The 19,863-nt window shown below is 41.7% G+C and overlaps 1 protein-coding gene across 1 annotated transcript in view; it reads right to left on the bottom strand.

Moving 5' to 3' along the window:
- The window catches only part of LOC112247998 (mucin-2-like), a 50,228-nt gene extending 32,805 nt beyond the window's left edge, over nt 1-17,423 (bottom strand). Inside the window, 15 exon segments of the mRNA XM_042301193.1 lie at nt 134-298; nt 572-709; nt 973-1,042; nt 1,290-1,397; nt 6,340-6,478; nt 7,091-7,208; nt 12,421-12,546; nt 12,883-13,102; nt 13,257-13,360; nt 13,578-13,662; nt 15,614-15,728; nt 16,359-16,426; nt 16,759-16,961; nt 17,089-17,151; nt 17,286-17,423. Of these exon segments, the coding sequence (XP_042157127.1) occupies nt 134-298; nt 572-709; nt 973-1,042; nt 1,290-1,397; nt 6,340-6,478; nt 7,091-7,208; nt 12,421-12,546; nt 12,883-13,102; nt 13,257-13,360; nt 13,578-13,662; nt 15,614-15,728; nt 16,359-16,426; nt 16,759-16,961; nt 17,089-17,151; nt 17,286-17,355 (1,792 nt within the window). The 5' untranslated portion in view covers nt 17,356-17,423.
- Between the last annotated feature and the right edge of the window lie 2,440 nt (nt 17,424-19,863).

The following is a 19,863-nucleotide window of genomic DNA, read 5'->3' as shown; positions in this document are numbered from 1 at the left end:
AACAAATTTTTGTTTATATTATTTGGTATTTTGGAAATTCTCCCGTGACCCCATTTTCATATAAAGTGACCCCTAGTTTGAGAACTACTGCATTAGACATATGTTAGTGCTTTCAAAGAGGTCGAAGGAGTACCGTTCTCTACACTCAGACTGCATGGCATCTCAAAGTTCTGTGCCACATCAGGACAGCTTGCTTTGGTCTTCCAAGTGTTGGCGAACGTCACAGCGGTTCCTTCCACGAGTCCATTGATGGTTCTGAAGTCGTCAGCTTGGACACCGTTAAAGTCTCCGCAAAGACCTGGATAAGAAGTACAAAACATTATAACAGGTGGTTTGAACTAACATTGAAGATGCAATGCATCAAGTATCATTAGTTTATTAATAATTGTTTCAGGTGAGGTTTGACCGAACCCCTCAAACAAGTGGTATAGTGACACACGTTACATTAACAGTAGTTTGATAACCAATCATCTTTTATAATAACAATGCATGAGATTTATATAGCGCTTCTCAACAACCCAAAAACGCTTATCTTTTCACAAAGACTTTAAATGAGCAGAGAGAAACATACCCTGGGTTTTTTCTTTGTGTGAACTGCTAGCTACGATGTAGACCTGCATTATAGGTGTTAGTTGGACCTCTAGACGGAGCCCATAAGAGGTATGCACAACGATGTAGAATGTAGAGGGCTGAAAGACCTTTACATCAGCTGTGGAAAATATACACACGTTCTAGTCACAATCTGGTTTACCATGAACTTTTAGCTCCCACTTCCCTATTGTGGGATGCTTATGGTGTTACATGCTGCTAGACAAGGAAAGAAAGACGAAAGAAAGAGACAACTTCTGGTACAGTATGTACTGCATGGGAAGGGTTTCAAACATACATTTATACTGATCAATGACTACAAAAATAGACAGATATCACATCTCTGTATCCCTTTTCTCAAGCAGCCATCAATCAGTCACTCACCCATGAAAAGCGGCATCTGAGAAAACATCTTGTTGACAAAGACCCTTCCCATGGCCTCGATGACGATCATCTGCAAGTGACAAATTACAGCTTGAGTTAAAGCGACTCCCCTGGTGATAAGGAGTGTGGAACAGGGTTGGAGTCAATTCCAGTCAATTCAGAAAGAAAACCTAATTCCAATTCCAAATGTTCCTCACTGAAAAACAATGAAGAGCATTGGAATTGGAATTCAGTGGACTGCCTGAATTGACTGGAAATGAAATGTAATTTACTCCAACCCTGAAGTGGTGATACGAGTCACTGACTGGCTAACTTACCGTGGACTCTGGAGTCACCAGGGTTACAGATCTTAGGCAGGTCTCAATGTCCGTCTTCCCACATTTCACTATGTCACCCAGGACTGTGAAAGCAGTCTTGTTGGTTTGCTGGGGACAATCGGCAACAGGTATGACAGTAAAGTTAAGGTATGACAGTAAAGTCAAGGTATGACAGTAAAGTTAAGGTATGACAGTAAAGTTATGGAGTAATTAATTACAATATAGCAATTAAACACTGGAGTGATAGATGTGCAGAAGATGAATGTGCAAGTAGAGACACTGGGGTGTAAAGGAGCAAGATAAATAAATAAATACAGTATGGGGATGAGGTAGATAGATGGGCTGTTTACAGGTGGGCTATGTACAGGTGCAGTGATCTGTGAGCTGCTCTGACAGCTGGTGCTTAAAGCTAGTGAGGGAGATATGAGTCTCCAGCTTCAGTGATTTTTGCAGTTCGTTACAGTCATTGGTAGCAGAGAACTGGAAGGAAATGCGACCAAAGGAGGAAGTGGCTTTGGGGGTGACCAGTGAAATATGCCTGCTGGATCGCGTGCTACGAGTGGGTGATGCTATGGTGACCAGTGAGCTGAGATAAGGCTTGTAGATAACCTGTAGTCAGTAGGTTTGGCGACGAGTATGAAGCGAGGGCAGAGTGTTGGAGGCTATTTTATAGATGACATCGCCGAAGTCGAGGATCGGTAGGATGGTCCGTTTTACGAGGGTATGTTTGGAAGCATGAGTGAAGAATACTTCGCTGCGATATAGGAAGCCAATTCTAGATTTAATTTTGGATTGGAGATGCTTAATGTGAGTCTGGAAGGAGAGTTTACAGTCTAACCAGACACATAGGTATTTGTAGTTGTCCACGTTTTCTTTGTCAGAACCGTCCAGAGTAGTGATGCTGGACGGGCGTGCAGGAGCGGGCAGTGATCGATTGAATAGCATGCATTTAAGAGTAACTTGCATTTAAGAGTAGTTGGAGGCCAAGGAAGGAGAGTTGTATGTCATTGATGCTCGTCTGGAGGTTAGTTAACACAGTGTCCAAAGAAGGGCCAGAAGTATACAGAATGGTGTCATCTGCGTAGAGGTGGATCAGAGGATCACCAGCAACAAGAGTGACATCATTGATGTATACAGAGAATAGAGTCAGCCCAAGAATTTAACCCTGTGGCACCCTCATAGAGACTGCCAGAGGTCCGGACAACAGGCACTCTGATTTGACACACTGAACTCTATCAGAGAAGTAGTTGGTAAACCAGGCGAGGCAATCATTTGAGAAACCAAGGCTGTTGAGTCTGCCAATAAGAATGTGGTGATTGACAGAGTCGAAAGCCTTGGCCAGGTCGATGAATACTGCTGCACAGTAATGTCTCTTATCGATGTTGTTTAGGACCTTGAGCGTGGCTGAGGTGCACCCATCGTATCTTCACCCATAGCGGAGAAGGTACGGTGGGATTCGAAATGGTCGATAATCTGTTTGTTAAAACCTCTTGCTCCTACTTGAGACGCAGACTCAGAGACTCCTACTTGCTCCTACTTGAGACGCAGCTCTGGAAATGCAAATGCGCTACGCTAAACGCTAATAGTATTAGTTAAAACGCAAACGTTCATTAAAATACACATGCAGGGTATTGAATTAAAGCTACACTCGTTGTGAATCCAGGCACCAAGTCAGATTTTTAAAATGCTTTTCGGCGAAAGCATGAGAAGCTATTATCTGATAGCATGTAACACCCCAAAAGACCCGCAGGGGATGTAAACAAAATAATTAGCATAGTCGGGGCTACACAAACCGCACAATAAAATATAAAACATTCATTACCTTTGACCATCTTCTTTGTTGGCACTCCTTGATGTCCCATAACCAATATTGGGTCTTTTTTTCGATTAAATCGGTCCATATATAGCCTAGATATCGATCTATGAAGACTATGTGATAAACGGAAAAAAATAGCGTTTCATAACGTAACGTCATTTTTTTAAAGTAAAAAAGTCGACGATAAACTTTCACAAAACACTTCGAAATACTTTTGTAATGCAACTTTAGGTATTAGTACACGTTAATAAGCGATAAAATTCATCAGGAGGCGATGTAAATTCGATAGGTGGTCGTCTGGAAAAAATGTCCGGGAAAAACTCAACCAATACATCCAGTTGGAGGTCGGAGGCAATCGGTTCCCTTGGGTCGGTTCGACCAAGAATCAAATCCGAAGCAAATGAGAAGACTCTAGACATCCTGTGGAAGCTGTAGGTACTGCAACCTCGGCCTCATTTAATACGGTTCACCTTTAACAATTCCTGGGAGTGGCGCATGGATATTTTTTTCCATTTTCAGTGATCAGATTTTCCTGCGCTTTTCGATGAAACAGACGCTCTGTTATAGTCACAGCCGTGATTTAACCAGTTTTAGAAACGTGAGAGTGTTTTCTATCCACACATACTAATCATATGCATATACTATATTCCTGGCATGAGTAGCAGGACGCCAAAATGTTGCGCGATTTTTAACAGAATGTTCGAAAAAGTAGGGGGTCGACTTAAGAGGTTTTAACTTGGCTTTCAAAGACCTTAGAAAGACAGGGTAGAATAGATATCGATCTGTAGCAGTTTGGGTCTAGAGTGTCACCCCCTTTGAAGAGGGGGATAACCGCACCAGCTTTGCAATCTTTGGGAATTTCAGATGATATGAAAGAGAGGTTGAAAGGCTAGTAATAGGGGTTGCAACAATTTCGGCAGATAATTTTAGAAAGAGAGGGTCCAGATTGTCTAACCCGGCTGATTTGTAAGGGTCCAGATTTTGCAGCTCTTTCAGAACATAAGCTATCTGGATTTGTGTGAAAGAGAAATGGTGGGGGCTTTGGCGGGTTGCTGTGGAGGGTGCCGGGCAGTTGACCGGGGTAGGGGTAGCCGGGTGGAAAGCATGGCCAGCCGTAGAGAAATGCTTATTGATATTCTCAATTATAGTGGATTTATCGGTGGTAACAGTGTTTCCTAGCCTCAGAGCAGTGGGCAGCTGGGAGAAGGTGCTCTTATTCTCCATGGACTTTACAGTGTCCCAGAACTTTTTTGAGTTTGTACTACAGGATGCAAATTTCTGTTTGAAAAAGCTAGCCTTCGCTTTCCTAACTGCCTGTGTATATTTGTTCCTAACTTCCCTGAAAAGGCTATTCGATGCTATTGCAGAACGCCACAGGATGTTTTTGTGCTGGTCAAGGGCAGACAGGTCTGGAGTCAATCAAGGACAATATCTATTCCTAGTTCTACATTTTTTGAATGGGGCATGCTTATTTAAGATGTTGAGGAAGGCCCTTTTAAAGAATAATCATGCATCATCTACTGACGGGATGAGGTCAATGTCATTCCAGGATACCCCGGCCAGGTCGATTAGAAAGGCCTGCTTGCAGAAGTGTTTTAGGGAGTGTTTGACAGTGATGAGGGGTGGTCGTTTGGTCACAGACCCATTGCGGATGCCGGCAATGAGGCAGTGATCGCTGAGATCCTGATTGAAAACAGCAGAGGTGTATTTGGAGGGCGAGTTAGTTAGGATGATATCTATGAGGGTGAAAACTCCCCAGTCAATTAGAAGCATACCCATAACATGATGCAGCCACCACTATGCTTGAAAAAATGAAGAGTGGTACTCAATAATGTGTTGTATTGTAATTTGCCCCAAACATAACACTTTGTATTCAGAACAAAAAGTCAATTTCTTTGCCACATTTTTTGCAGTATTACTTTAGTGCCTTGTTGCAAACAGGATGCATGTTTTGGAATGTTTTTATTCTGTACATGATTCCTTCTTTTCACTTGTCAATTAGGTTAATATTGTGGAGTAACTACAATGTTGTTGATCCATCCTCAGTTTTGTCCTATCACAGCCATTAAACTCTGTAACTGTTTTAAAGTCAACATTGGTGAAATCCCCGATCAGTTTCCTTCCTCTTTGGTTACTGAGTTAGGAAGGATACTTGTATCTTTGTTGTGACTGGGTGTAATGATACACTATCCAAAGTGTAATTAATAACCACCATAATAACCACCACCAATCACCATGTTCAAAGGGGTAGTCAGTGTCTGCTTTTTAAATGTTTTACCAATCTACCAATCGGTGCCCTTCTTTGCGAGTCATTGGAAAAACTTTCTGGTCTATGTCGTTGAATCTGTTTGTGAAATTCATTGCTCGACTGAGGGACCTTAGAGATAATTTTATGTGTGGACATGAGGTAGTCATTCAAAAGTCATGTTAAAGACTGTAAGTGGACACAAAGCGAGTCCACGCAATGTATTATTTGACTTGTCAAGCCAATGTTTACTCCTGAACATAAAGCTTGTCATAACAAAGGGGTTGAATACCTATTGACTCAACATTTTTCGATTTATCTTTTAAAGTAATTTGTAATTTTTTAGTAATTGTAGAAAAATTATTCCGCTTTGACATTATGGGATATTGTGTGTAGGCCAGTTACACAACAAAAAAAATGGAAAAGGTCAAGGGGTGTAAATACCTTCTGAAGGCACTGTATATTATGGTTCAACTTGATTGAAAAGTATTTATGAGATTAATATGGATAGTGATGCTAATGGTATGTATAAACACCTCCAATGCAAGTGGCTGCCAGCTGTCGGCTGCAATCTATGCCGGATGTGGCCGGTTCGTGGGCCAGTAGATGTTCGCTAGCGAGTTAGGAGTTAAATCTACTAAACATACAGTATGTGTCACCATGGAGTCCTATTAGTGCCAACTGACATGGAATCTGAATTGATTCACTTTGAATTTGTATGAAAGACACCACATTTTTATTCAATATTTCTGTTGGCACTAATATCACTCCATACAGTAGGTTAGATCCCTACCTTGGACAGGACATATGAGCAGTCTCCATACAGTAGGTTAGATCCCTACCTTGGACAGGACATATGAGCAGTCTCCATACAGTAGGTTAGATCCCTACCTTGGACAGGACATATGCGCAGTCTCCATACAGTAGGTTAGATCCCTACCTTGGACAGGACATATGAGCAGTCTCAATACAGTAGGTTAGATCCCTACCTTGGACAGGACATATGAGCAGTCGCCATGGAAGGTGTAGGCTTTCCCATCGTAGGTGGTGATGTGGGAACCTCCCACTATGGAGCAGGTAGCAGGGCAATCTAGATCCATACAACTCCACTGGCCTTGGATACAGGTACTAACGGAGAGAGACAGTCAGTTTAGCCTCAACAAATACAACTCCACAGGCCTTGGATACAGGTACTAACAGAGAGAGACAGTCAGTTTAGCCTCAACACATCTGACTCCACTGGCCTTGGATACAGGTACTAACGGAGAGAGACAGTCAGTTTAGCCACAACACATCTGGCTCCACTGGCCTTGGATACAGGTACTAACGGAGAGAGACAGTCAGTTTAGCCTCAACAAATACAACTCCACAGGCCTTGGATACAGGTACTAACAGAGAGAGACAGTCAGTTTAGCCTCAACACATCTGACTCCACTGGCCTTGGATACAGGTACTAACGGAGAGAGACAGTCAGTTTAGCCACAACACATCTGGCTCCACTGGCCTTGGATACAGGTACTAACGGAGAGAGACAGTCAGTTTAGCCTCAACACATACAACTCCACAGGCCTTGGATACAGGTACTAACGGAGAGAGACAGTCAGTTTAGCCTCAACACATACAACTCCACAGGCCTTGGATACAGGTACTAACGGAGAGAGACAGTCAGTTTAGCCTCAACACACCCGGATCAACACACACAACAATTCAGTATATTCACAAACGCAATGCAGCTCTTACCATTTATGGCATGTTCTTGAGAATGATTGTCCAGGCTGGTAAGATTGTCCATTGTGGAGACAAGAGCACTGGTTCACAGCTACACAGCCAGTCTGAGTGATGTCATCAAACACGGTTCCTATGAGAAAGACATTCAAAACATTTAGTCAGCTGATCCCATGACTTACATTCAATACATTTAGTCAGCTGGTTCCATAATGACATTCAATACATTTAGTCAGCTGATCCCATGACTTACATTCAATACATTTAGTCAGCTGATCCCATGACTTACATTCAATACATTTAGCCAGCTGATCCCATGACTTACATTCAATACATTACATTTAGTCAACTAAAACCACTTAAATTACATTCAACACATTTAGTCAACTGATTCCGTAAATTACATTAAAAGCAATACATTTAGTCACCTGATCCCATAAATTACTAATTACATTACTTCTAAATGTAATATGTTATATTAAAGGCCCAGTGTACATTTATTATTATTATTTTTTTTTTAATTATGATTTTTTTAGGAGGTGCTGCAGGACACTCAACACCCCTACTTCCTGCAGCTATGCACATATCTGACATGAGGTTTAATTCAGTCTTCCTGGTTTAAAATACAGGGACGTGGACTCCAGTCATGTGACTTGCAATTTGAGACTTGACAAAAAAGTATCTTTATTTTATTTAACCTTTATTTAACTAGGTAGGCTAGTTGAGAACAAGTTCTCATTTACAACTGCGACCTGGCTAAGATAAAGCATAGCAGTGTGACACAGACAACTACACAGAGTTACACATGGAGTAAACAATAAACACGCCAATAACACAATAAACAAGTCAATGACACAGTAGAAAAAATAAAGTATATTTATAGTGTGTGCAAAAGGCATGAGGAGGCAATAAATAAGCCATAGGAATAAATTATTACAATTTATCAGATTAACACTGGAGTGATAAATGAGCAGATGATGATGTGCAAGTAGAGATACTGGGGTGTAAAAGAGCAGAAAAGTAAATAAAATAAAAACAGTATGGAGATGAGGTAGGTAGATTGGGTGGGCTATTTACAGATTAACTATGTACAGCTGCAGCGATCGGTTAGCTGCTCAGATAGTTGATGTTTAAAGTTGGTGAGGGGAAAAAACGTCTCCAACTTCTGCGATTTTTGCAATTCGTTCCAGTCACTGGTAGCAGAGAACTGGAAGGAAAGGTGGCCAAATGAGGTGTTGGCTTTGGGGATGATCAATGAGATATACCTGCTGGAACGTGTGCTACGGGTGGGTGTTGTTATCGGGACCAGTGAACTGAGATAAGGTGGAGCATTACCTAGCATAGACTTATAGATGACCTGGAGCCAGTGGGTCTGGTGACGAATATGTAACGAGGGCCAGCCGACTAGAGCATACAGGTCGCAGTGGTGGGTGGTATAAGGTGATTTGGTAACAAAACGAATGGCACTGTGATAGACTGCATCCAGTTTGCTGAGTAGAGTATTGGAAGCTATTTTGTAGATGACATCACCGAAGTCGAGGATCGGTAGGATAGTCCGTTTTACTCAGGTAAGTTTGGCAGTGTGACTGAAGGAGGCTTTGTTGCGAAGTAGAAAGCCGATTCTAGATATGATTTTGGATTGGAGATGTTTAATATGAGTCTGGAAGGAGAGTTTACAGTCTAACCAGACACCTAGGTATTTATAGTTGTCCACATATTCTAGGTCGGAACCGTCCAGGGTGGTGATGCTAGTCGGTCGGGCGGGTGCAGGCAGCGAATGGTTGAAAAGCATGCATTTGGTTTTACGAGCGTTTAAGAGCAGTTGGAGAACACGGAAGGAGTGTTGTATGGCATTGAAGCTCGTTTGGAGGTTAGTTAGCACAGCGTCCAAGGAAGGGCCAGGAGCATACAGAATGGTGTCGTCTGCATAGAGGTGGATCAAGGAATCGCCCGCAGCAAGAGAGACATCATTGATATATACAGAGAAAAGAGTCGGCCCAAGAATTGAACCCTGTGGTACCCCCATAGAGACTGCCAGAGGTCTGGACACACAGAACGCTGTCTGCAAAGTAGTTGGTGAACCAGGCGAGGCAGTCATTAGAAAAATGAAGGCTATTGAGTCTGCCGATAAGAATGTGGTGATTGACAGAGTCGAAAGCCTTGGCCAGGTCGATGAAGACGACTGCACAGTACTTTTATCGATGGCGATTATGATATCGTTCAGTACCTTGAGCGTGGCTGAGGTGTACCCGTGACCGGCTCGGAAACCGGATTGCACAGCGGAGAAGGTACGGTGGGATTCTAAATGGTCAGTGATCTGTTTATTAACTTGGCTTTCAAAGACTTTAGATAGGCAGGGCAGGATGGATATAGCTGTAACAGTTTGGGTCTAGGGTGTCACCCCCTTTGAAGAGGGGGATGACCGCGGCATTTTTCCAATCTTTAGGGATCTAGGACGATACGAAAGAGAGATTGAACAGGCTAGTAATAGGGGTTGCAACAATGGCAGCGGATAGTTTTAGAAAGAGAGGGTCCAGAATTTTTATTTTATTTTACCTTTATTTAACTAAGCAAGTCAGTGAAGAACAAATTCTTATTTTCAATGATGGCCTAGGAACAGTGGGTTAACTGCCTGTTCAGGGGCAGAACGACAGATTTGTACCAGCTCGGGGGTTTGAAGTTGCAACCTTCCGGTTACTAGTCCAACGCTCTTACCACTAGGCTACCCTGCCGCCCCAAAGCAAGTGAGGTAGATAATAGCCCAGCTGATTTGTACGGGTCCAGGTTTTGCAGCACTGTCTGGATTTGGGTGAAGGAGAAGCTGGGGAAGCTTGGGCGAGTAGCTGCAGGGGGGGGGGAGCTGTTGGCCGTGGTTGGAGTAGACAGGAGGAAGGCATGGCCAGCCGTTGAGAAATGCGTATTGAAATTTTTGATTATCATGGATTTATCAGTGGTGACCGTGTTACCTAGCCTCAGTGCAGTGGGCAGCTGGAAGTAGGTGCTGTTGTTATCCATGGACTTTACAGTGTCCCAAAACTCTTAGTTAGAGCTACAGGATGCTAAATTCTGCTTGAGATAGCTAGCCTTTGCTTTCCTGACTGACTGCGTGTATTGGTTCCTGACTTACCTGAACAGTTGCATATCGTGGGGACTTTTCGATGCTATTGCAGTCCGCCACAGGATGTTTTTGTGCCGGTCGAGGGCAGTCAGGTCTGGAGTGAACCAAGGGCTGTATCTGTTCTTAATTCTTCATTTTTTGAAAGGGGCATGCTGATTTAAGATGGAGAGGAAATAACTTTTAAAGAATGACCAGGCATCCTCGACTGACGGGATGAGGTCAATATCCTTCCAGGATACCTGGGCCAGGTCGATTAGAAAGGCCTGCTCGCAGACGTGTTTTAGGGAGCGTTTGACAGTGATGAGGGGTGGTCGTTTGACCGCGGACCCATTGCAGATACAGGCAATGAGACAGTGATCGGTGAGATCCTGATTGAAGACAGCAGAGGTGTATTTGGAGGGCAAGTTGGTCAGGATAATGTCTATGAGGGTGCCCATGTTTACGGATTTAGGGTTGTACCTGGTGGGTTCCTTGATGATTTGTGTGAGATTGAGGGCATCTAGCTTAGATTGCAGGACTGCCGAGGTGTTAATTAAGCATATCCCAGTTTAGGTCACCGAACAGAACGAACTCTGAAGCTAGATGGGGGGCGATCAATTCACAAGGGCAGCTGTATGACTCAATTTGTCATCTTGCGCATGTAAACCTATCTATTATTTTAATCAAAGTGCTGCAGGTTCTGTGCGTTTTGTTCTGTGTCTTGACCAATCAGATTCACAGAAATCACAGGTTGCGCAGGTCAGGTCGCAAATCACATAATCTAGCAAAACTCTGCTCCGCTTTCCTCCGGTATGTATTTAGCAAACATGTTAACACATCACTCCTGACATACCCAAGTAAGAACTCTTCACGGAAATGTTTCAGCAGCCTACACTTAAACTGTCTGGGAAGAAAACTAGAGGATTTCTCAGTCTGACTATGTTACTGATAACAACCGCTGCCTGGAGCTGCATAGTCTACAGCCAATGCGCCCTGTCCCTTCTGACCAGGGTAAACCACATGGTAAAGTGGTTTAGGCTATATTCAAACTTGGTCTGGCTGGCTAGTCTACCTTGACCTTTTCAATCCAGAATGATTAACTGAAATGAATCAAACAACACAGAACTGATTACATAAATGGACCGTGTGAGTCAATTTTTAATTGCAGTTGTATAGGCCTATATGATGCTAAGCTCAGCCCTGTGAGTTCTGTTGTCCAAACACTGTGGTTGTGTCTGTGTACAGGAAAGAAGATTTAAAATAGGTTGCTGAAGTTTGACAGGTTTTCAATCCACCCAAGGGTCAGGAGTTTTTCCAGAATTTCTTTAAAGCCATATGACCTGTTTCGAAAATATCTGAATACCTAGGCGGCAGGTAGCCTATTGGTTAAGAGCATTGATGTCACACCCTGGCCATAGAGAGGCTTTAATTCTCTATTTTGGTTAGGCCAGGGTGTGACTAGGGTGGGCATTCTAGTTTCTTTATTTCTATGTTTTCTGTTTCTATGTTTTGGCCGGATATGGTTCTCAATCAGGGACAGCTGTCTATCGTTGTCTCTGATTGGGAATCATACTTAGGCAGCCTGTTTTGCCACCTTAGTTGTGGGTAGTTGTATTGGTTAGTGGCCTGTATAGTCGACGGAAGCGTCACGGTAATGTCCTTATTCCTTGTTTTGTTGGTGACATTTATAAATAAAAAGAAATGTACCACGCTGCACCTTGGTCCGGTCATTTCCACCCTGACGACGATCGTGACAATTGAACTAGTAACTGAAAGGTTTGAATACCCGAACTGATGAGGTGAAAACTCTTGTCAGTGTGCCCTTGAGCAAGACTCTTACCCAAACTGTTCCTGTAAGTCTCTCTGGATAAGAGCATCTGCTGAAAATATAAATCTGGTCCCACTCCCATCATTGCCCATAAAAATACCTTTTCACAACTACTTATTAATCACTGTCAGATCCTATAGGGTCCTGATGTATACCTGGGTTAGGTTACCAGATTAGGAAAAGCTCCGGGCCCCAGGAAAAACAATTTGCCCCACCACTCTGGGACCTGTGGTGCACCTCTGCATCAGGGCATCATCGGTTGTATTCAGCTACTTTAAAATAGTTACATAGCTGACATATAATGTTGTATTCAGCTACTTTAAAATAGTTACATAGCTGACATATAATGTTGTATTCAGCTACTTTAAAAAAGTTACATAGCTGATATATGATGTTGTATTCAGTAATGAGTGCATGTACCAGCAGGGCAGAAGCATCCGTCGGTGCAGTGTTCCTCACAATGCTGGTTCCTCTTTGGGTTGGAGCAGGTATCAGTGCAGGGACTACCACACTCCTGGTACTGCATGCTTAAAGGACACGTCTCCACTGCTCAACACAAATAACCAGAGTCACAGATCTGTTTCTGACTCTTCATTACTTCACATTTTCACATATTCTTCTATTGACATCATTGGAAGTGAAAATTGGGATTTGCTCCTCAGTTTTCAGTCACATAAATGTAAATACAAGCATGTCAAAGAAGAAGACACTATAGATTACCTAAGGCAAAGCATTATTTCATGTCAGAAGTGTTTACTTTGAGTTACAACATACATATATATAGTTTTTTTTACCCACATCCAAACTACCAACAGAGCAATACAAACAAACAATCCAGTATAAAAACAAAAAGGATGTGTCATGCAAAAAAGATTCCCTTACAGCAGAACTGGTCGGTCTTCCACTCCTGGGGTTTCCCCCCTGCGTGAGCACACTGGCGGGAGTACTCTGACATGGTGGGACAGGCGCAGGTGACACTGCTGCTGCTGTTGCCACAGTGACACATGTCTTCTGCACAGGCCTTGATGAAGGAGTCTGTGGCAATCAGGTCCTTACAGCTACTGAAGGCAAGACTGGTGAGAAGCTGCTCACAAAGTTTGGTCTGAAAGGATGAAGAAGAAGAATTAAAAGAGGCAACAGAGGGATTATGTACTGATCAAATGCCAGCCATGATGATATTTTAAACTAACAGTCAAGTTTAAATGTAATGAATAAGAAATCTTAAATGTTCAGCTCAGCTCTAGACTTGTAAATACCTGGTCTTCACACTGCTCAGTGTGAACAGGGATTTCTGTACAGGTTTCTGTTGGGCCATTCATCTTCCAAATATCAGCATAGTCGATTATCTTCAGATAATCATCTGTAGGAAAAGAAACATAGTTTTATCTTACCTGTTTATTTCCCCTTACAAACAGTCTATGTCATCATGTGTTTTGTGTTTTTGGTAACCCTTTCTTAAAATGGTACCTAGAAAAATACTTTATAACCCCTTCCTAACCCATAGATTGAACCCACACATTCATAAACAGAACAGGAGCGTAATCCGCCCCTCTAAGACATTTGGTGATTTTGTTTACCCTTCCTATTGAACTCGTTCTGGACTCCGTTGAAGTCTCCACACAGCCCACATGTATGATTCTGGAACTTTGAGTCCAGCTCCACCTATAAAACCAATGGAAGATGACTGAGAGTTAATGCATTGCAAGCTAGCTGGCCATGCACCTACAGCAGATCATATATATGTACATTTCACATACAGCTAGCTGGCCATGCGCCTACAGCAGTTCATATATATGTACATTTCACATACAGCTAGCTGGCCATGCACCTACAGCAATTCATATATATGAACATTTCACATACAGCTAGCTGGCCATGCACCTACAGCAGTTCATATATATGTACATTTCACATACAGCTAGCTGGCCATGTGCCTACAGCAGTTCACATGTACTGACATGTCACATTCTTCATCCTGAGATGAGTCTGTTCTAGCCTGGGTACCAGTCTGTTTATGCTAACATTCCATTCCTTGTTCTAGCCTGGGTACAAGTCTGTTTATGCTAACATTCCACTCCTTGTTCTAGCCTGGGTACAAGTCTGTTTATGATAACATTCCACTCCTTGTTCTAGCCTGTGTACCAGTCTCTTTATGCTAACATTCCACTCCTTGTTCTAGCCTCGGTACCAGTCTGTTTATGCTAACATTCCACTCCTTGTTCTAGCCTGGGTACCAGTCTGTTTATGCTAACATTCCACTCCTTGTTCTAGCCTTGGTACCAGTCTCTTTATGCTAACATTCCACTCCTTGTTCTAGCCTCGGTACCAGTCTGTTTATAATAACATTCCACCCCCTGTGCTAAAAGCATTTTGCTACTTCCGCAATAACATCTGCTAAATATGTGTGTGCGACCAATAGAATGACACTGACTACAAGGAGTGTGATGTTAGCACAAAAGGCACTGTTTTTCAGGCTAGGAATGTACAGATAGGATCAAAACAGAGCATTAGATACCTACATTTTTTTTAAAGGGTACATATCACTATTTGTTTCTCTGTTTTTATAATCAGGATTCAATTTTTTGTTGGTTTGTGTTCTATAAACATCTGACAGGGGGAGGTGTCTTACAATCCCCTCTGTTTTTTATCTGTCCTGCACATGCACTCTTCTCTTTAAAACCTTTTAAACTCTCATCTTTTTGTTAAAACCATTTAAACTCTCATCATGTTGTTAAAACCTTTTAAACTCTCATCGTGTTTCCAGGTTGTATCACAACCGGCTGTGATTGGGAGTCCCATAGGGCAGCGCACAATTGGTCCAGCGTCATCCGGGTTTGGCCAGGGTAGGCCATCATTGTAAATAATAATTTGTTCTTAACTGACTTGCCTAGTTACATTAAATTAAAAAATTAAAAACGTTGTTTAAATCTTTTAAACTCTCATCTTTATGTTAAAACCGTTTAAACTCTCATCATAATGTTTTGTGTTTTCTTGTGTGCATTTTTGGAAAATAACAAAATGAAGCATCATATTCATGATGTTTTCATCATTAAATTGAATGGGAGTTGTCTGAAAACTGGTCTGTCTGCTTTGCAAGTTAGTTTCAGTCTGAGGTTATGATGTCTGAGTACACTGGGGTAATTTACGTACACACGAAGGGGAATGATAATACATACAGTATTTACTCACTACAATGTCAATAAATAGTGAGGCAATGCTGTATGTAACCGTGCAGAAATATAGATTGATTATTGGTCTGTCCTGTCCCATCAGAGGTTAACACTGATGTTCCCACTCTTATCCCAACAAAATCAAATCAAATCTAATCAAATTGTATTTGTCACATACACATGGTTAGCAGATGTTAATGCGAGTGTAGCGAAATGCTTCCCCTAACACTGATGTTCCCTACAGTCACCAGCTAACTACAGACCATTTTCATCAGGACCAGAATATTGCAGAAATGCATCACATTTACATTTGACATTTAGCAGAGACTCTCGTCCAGGGTGATTTACAATCAGTGTATTGAACCAAAGTAGGTGAAACAACCACATATCACTGTAGTGTAACAGAAGACGTATGGAAATGAGTAAGCAAACTAAACACATACCCAGAGGGAGTCATCTTCATTCCACATGATGACTAACCCCAGCTTGGCTGTGATCTTCACATAGGAAACGGTCCTCTCAATGAAGACGTTAAACTGACCAAACGGTATGGTGACCCTAGAGGGACAAAACAATAGTGTTCATCAGAGAGGAGAGTCTGTATTCCAACAAGGGTCAAAATGGTCCTTTAAAGGATTTTCTTTGTATTTTTCTTCCTCCCCTGTTGAGACTGTACCAGGTAATAATGTCTGTATAGGATTTCATCAAATGGAATTTCAGCTTGGTAACTTTCATCTGTAAATGGACATCAACTGAACTTCAGAATAAGAGTTTGACCTCTGAATGCTTTTAGATCACTGATGAACTCACTGTTGCCCGTTGAAACTGACATTATGTAGATTATGTTAAAACAGCAAAAGATTGATCTCAAGATGAGATTAATGATGATGCAACACTGCATCCATGACATTAATGCATTTTTTATAAAACTTGTTATGAATTTTACCTCAAGTCTTCGCACAAATGTAGCAACTGAATGAAGTGAAAAATCAAATACTTTCCATTCTTTTTTTCCTACATATGATAAATGCAAGTGAACTCTCTGAATAAAATGAATCCCATTGGATGTAGTTAAGTGATTACAAACCCCCATATCATTTACTTCCTGTATTACTATGTATTTTACACATCTAAGAGCCAATGGTTTCACACATCTGAGATCCATTGTTGACTAGACTGGGAACTCACTGTAATCTGTTGACGCTGACGTTACCGTTGGCCAGCTCCACGAAGGTTCCATCCAGCTTCAAAGAAACCTTAATAATAATAATAGTAGGACGTTTTATTTGACAGACGCCTTTCAGGACCCTCAAGGTCACCTTCCATTAAGATCATAGAGCAATAAAACTATTAATCAATAGTGCAATTTAAAGCAATTAATCAATAGTGCAATTTAAAAACAATTAATCAATAGTAAAATTTAAAACAATTAATCAATACTGCAATTTAAAAACAATTAATCAATAGTAAAATTTAAAACAATTAATCAATACTGCAATTTAAAAACAATTAATCAATAGTGAAATTTAAAGCAATTGATCAATAGTGAAATTTAAAAACAATCAAAGGACTGATCACAAAGGAATACCTTGGTGATGGTGGGCAGCCCATCTACCTCCCCGCGCTGCAGCTGAATGTTAAAGGCCTCGTAGCCGCTGCTGCTCTTACACAATGACGACAGCACGTAGTTACAGGTGTAGGGCAGCTGGAAGAGGTCTCCATCGTAGGTTTTGTAGTGGTAGTTACCCCATGTGCTGCAGACCTGCCCGTTATGAGTGGGACTTGCTCCTGCTGCATGGGGGGAAATGCACAGTATTGTTGCACCATTCATGTCTGAATATAAGATGTAAAATATAACAGTAAAGTAGAATATAGATATTTGAGTATTTGGTGACATATATTCAACAACACAAATTACCTGATACGATTTGCAGTTTGGAATCATATAGACTCCCAATGGAAGTCATGTCTGGAATCATAACTAGAAATAGACAGGGAACAAGTCTTATTTTCCTTCTAACCCAGCTCCTCTTTAGTTCCTCAACTAGGCTACATGACTTATCCTAAAGTGATATTAAAATGTATTTCATCATATCTTGTCTTATCTTTTCTTACCAGTCTCAGAATGTGCAGCAGATAGTCCGAAGACCAGAGCGATCCACGGCTTCACCCATTGGAGTGCCATGATGGTTCTTCTAACGAGTCGTCCTGGTCCACCTGGTCAGGTACTCTTCCTGTTCCTACTGATACCGTGAGGCACCAGGTGCCTGCCTTTAAACTAATACACTCAAGGAAGTATCTCCACTCAAGGAAGTATCTCCACTCAAGGAAGTACCTTGATGATTCTGTGATACTTGATTCTGTATCTAAGGAGGGTACTGTGTTTTTATCAATAATCCTTAGATCACTATCAATATTCCTGAGATGTAGGGTATGTCCCAAATGTGTTCCCTATAAAATGAGTGTACAAAACATTAAGACTGTAGGTGAAAGCTATGATCCCTGATTGATGTCACTTGATAAATCCACTTCAGTCAGTGTAGGTGAAGGGAAAGAGACAGGTTAAAGAAGGATGTTTAAGACTTGAGACAATTGAGATTTGAGATATGGATTGTGTGTGTGCCATTCAGAGGTTAAATAGGCAAGACAAAACATTTATCTTAAGTGCCTTTGAACGGGGTATGGTGGTAGGTGCCAGGCATACCAGTTTGTGTCAAGAACTGCAACGCTGCTGGGTCTATCACGCTCAACACTTTGTATCTGTATCAAAAATGGTCCATCACCCAAAGGACATCTAGCCGACTTGACACATTTGTGGGAAGCATTGGAGTCAACATGGGCCAGCATCCCTGTGGAACGTTTTCGACACCTTGTAGAGTCCATGCCGTGATGAATTGTATGTGATCCTAACTATGTACTGGGAGGTACCGATACAGAGGCAATGTGCAGGGAGCACCGGTTGGTTGAGGTAATATGTACATGTAGGTAGAGTTATTAAAGTGACTATGCATAGATAATAACAACATAATATTTTGGTGACTTTAATTGTATTGCATCTATACCTGACCCAGATTTAGCTCTGAACCACTTCACAAATGTTTTCAATTGTGTTGTAGATAAACATGCTCCCTTTACAAAACTGTAGAATTAAAAATCAGTCTTGCCCTTGATTTAGTCCAGAGCTATCTGAAGTCATACACAACAGAGATGCTGCCTGGGCCAAAACTAGATTCACAGACTCGGGGCCCAGACTCTTTCAGGCGATCGAGAAATGTCAAATGAGTTAAAAAAGCAATGTTATGTTAATACACTATCTGAATGTACAGGGAAACCAGCTACATTCTGGAAAGCTGTTAAATCACTGAAGGGTTGTGTCTCCTCTTCTCTCCCCAAAGACATTCATTTAGATTCTGGCCCTATTACGGACAAAATGGATATCATGAATGCATTTAAATCACCACTTTATCCGTGCAGCCTTTATATTTGAATGTATTTCAAAGCCAGCTCTTGAAAAGAGTCGTTTGGATGTAGATGATGTAGAATGACACTGAAAATGCTGGTCTGGAGTTGTGTTTTTTGGAAATTCACTGATAACGAAGTCCAAGGATGCTTTGTTAACAATTAGACATGATAAAATCCACAGGGGTTGATCATTTGGATCCTGGTCTGCTGACGTGTGCAGCTCCCCTTATTACTGGCTGAGTAGACCACATGTTTTATTTAACATTGTTACCAGGAAGTGCTCCAAAAGAAATCCGTGTATGTGCTGCCACTGCATAAGGGTGGGGATACGAATGATCACGACCTGATCTTGTGATTGTCTCCACCCCCTCCAGGTGTTGCGTATTTATCCCTGTGTTTCCTGTCTCTCTGTGCTAGTTCATCTTGTATGTTTAGTCAAGTCAAATAGCGTCTTTTCCCCATTCTCCTTTTTCTAGTCCTCCCAGTTTTGACTCTTGACTGTTTCTGGACTTTGTACCCGCCTGCCTGACCACTCTGCCTGTCTTGACCACGAGCTTGCTACTCTGTACCTCCTGGACTCTGATCTGGTTTTGACCTTTTTGCCTGTCCACGACCATTCTCTTGCTTACTCCTTTTGGATTAATAAACATTGTAAGACTCCAACCATCTGCCTCCTGTGTCTGTATCTGGGTCTCGCCTTGTGCCTTGATAATCACCCCATTTCAAGATTTGCTCAGCTGAGATTCTTAAATCCTTGGTTAATGTACAACTTTGTTCCTTTTTATCTGATAATTGTATTCTTAATATTAACCAGTCAGGGTTTAGGCCTGGGTATAGTACTACCACACCAACCACGCTAGTTTGTTAATGATCATGTCTTGGATGCTAAAGAGAGCTTTGCTACCTTGTTCATTGACCTGTGAAAGACATTTGACACTGTTGATCATTCTGTTTTGTGGAAGAAATTAAAAATAGGAGAGAGATTGTTCAAACAATGCTTCACCCTGTATTGGATTTTGGTTTTGGTGTTTACATGCATGTGGCAACCTCTGTTTTAAAACCCTTGGACACAGTCTACCATTCAGCGATACGTTTTATCACAGCGGACAATTTTAGGACTCATCATTGTAGTCTGTACAAAACATGTGGGCTGGACCTCTCTGTCTGTAAGAAGAAAGTCTGTATAACATGTGGGCTGGACCTCTCTGTCTGTAAGAAGAAAGCTGCATTC

This window comes from Oncorhynchus tshawytscha, linkage group LG19, assembly GCF_018296145.1.
Source record: "Oncorhynchus tshawytscha isolate Ot180627B linkage group LG19, Otsh_v2.0, whole genome shotgun sequence".
Lineage (NCBI taxonomy): Eukaryota > Metazoa > Chordata > Actinopteri > Salmoniformes > Salmonidae > Oncorhynchus > Oncorhynchus tshawytscha.
The sequence above is the reverse complement of the archived record's forward strand: the minus strand, read 5'-3'. Positions and strand labels throughout refer to the sequence as shown.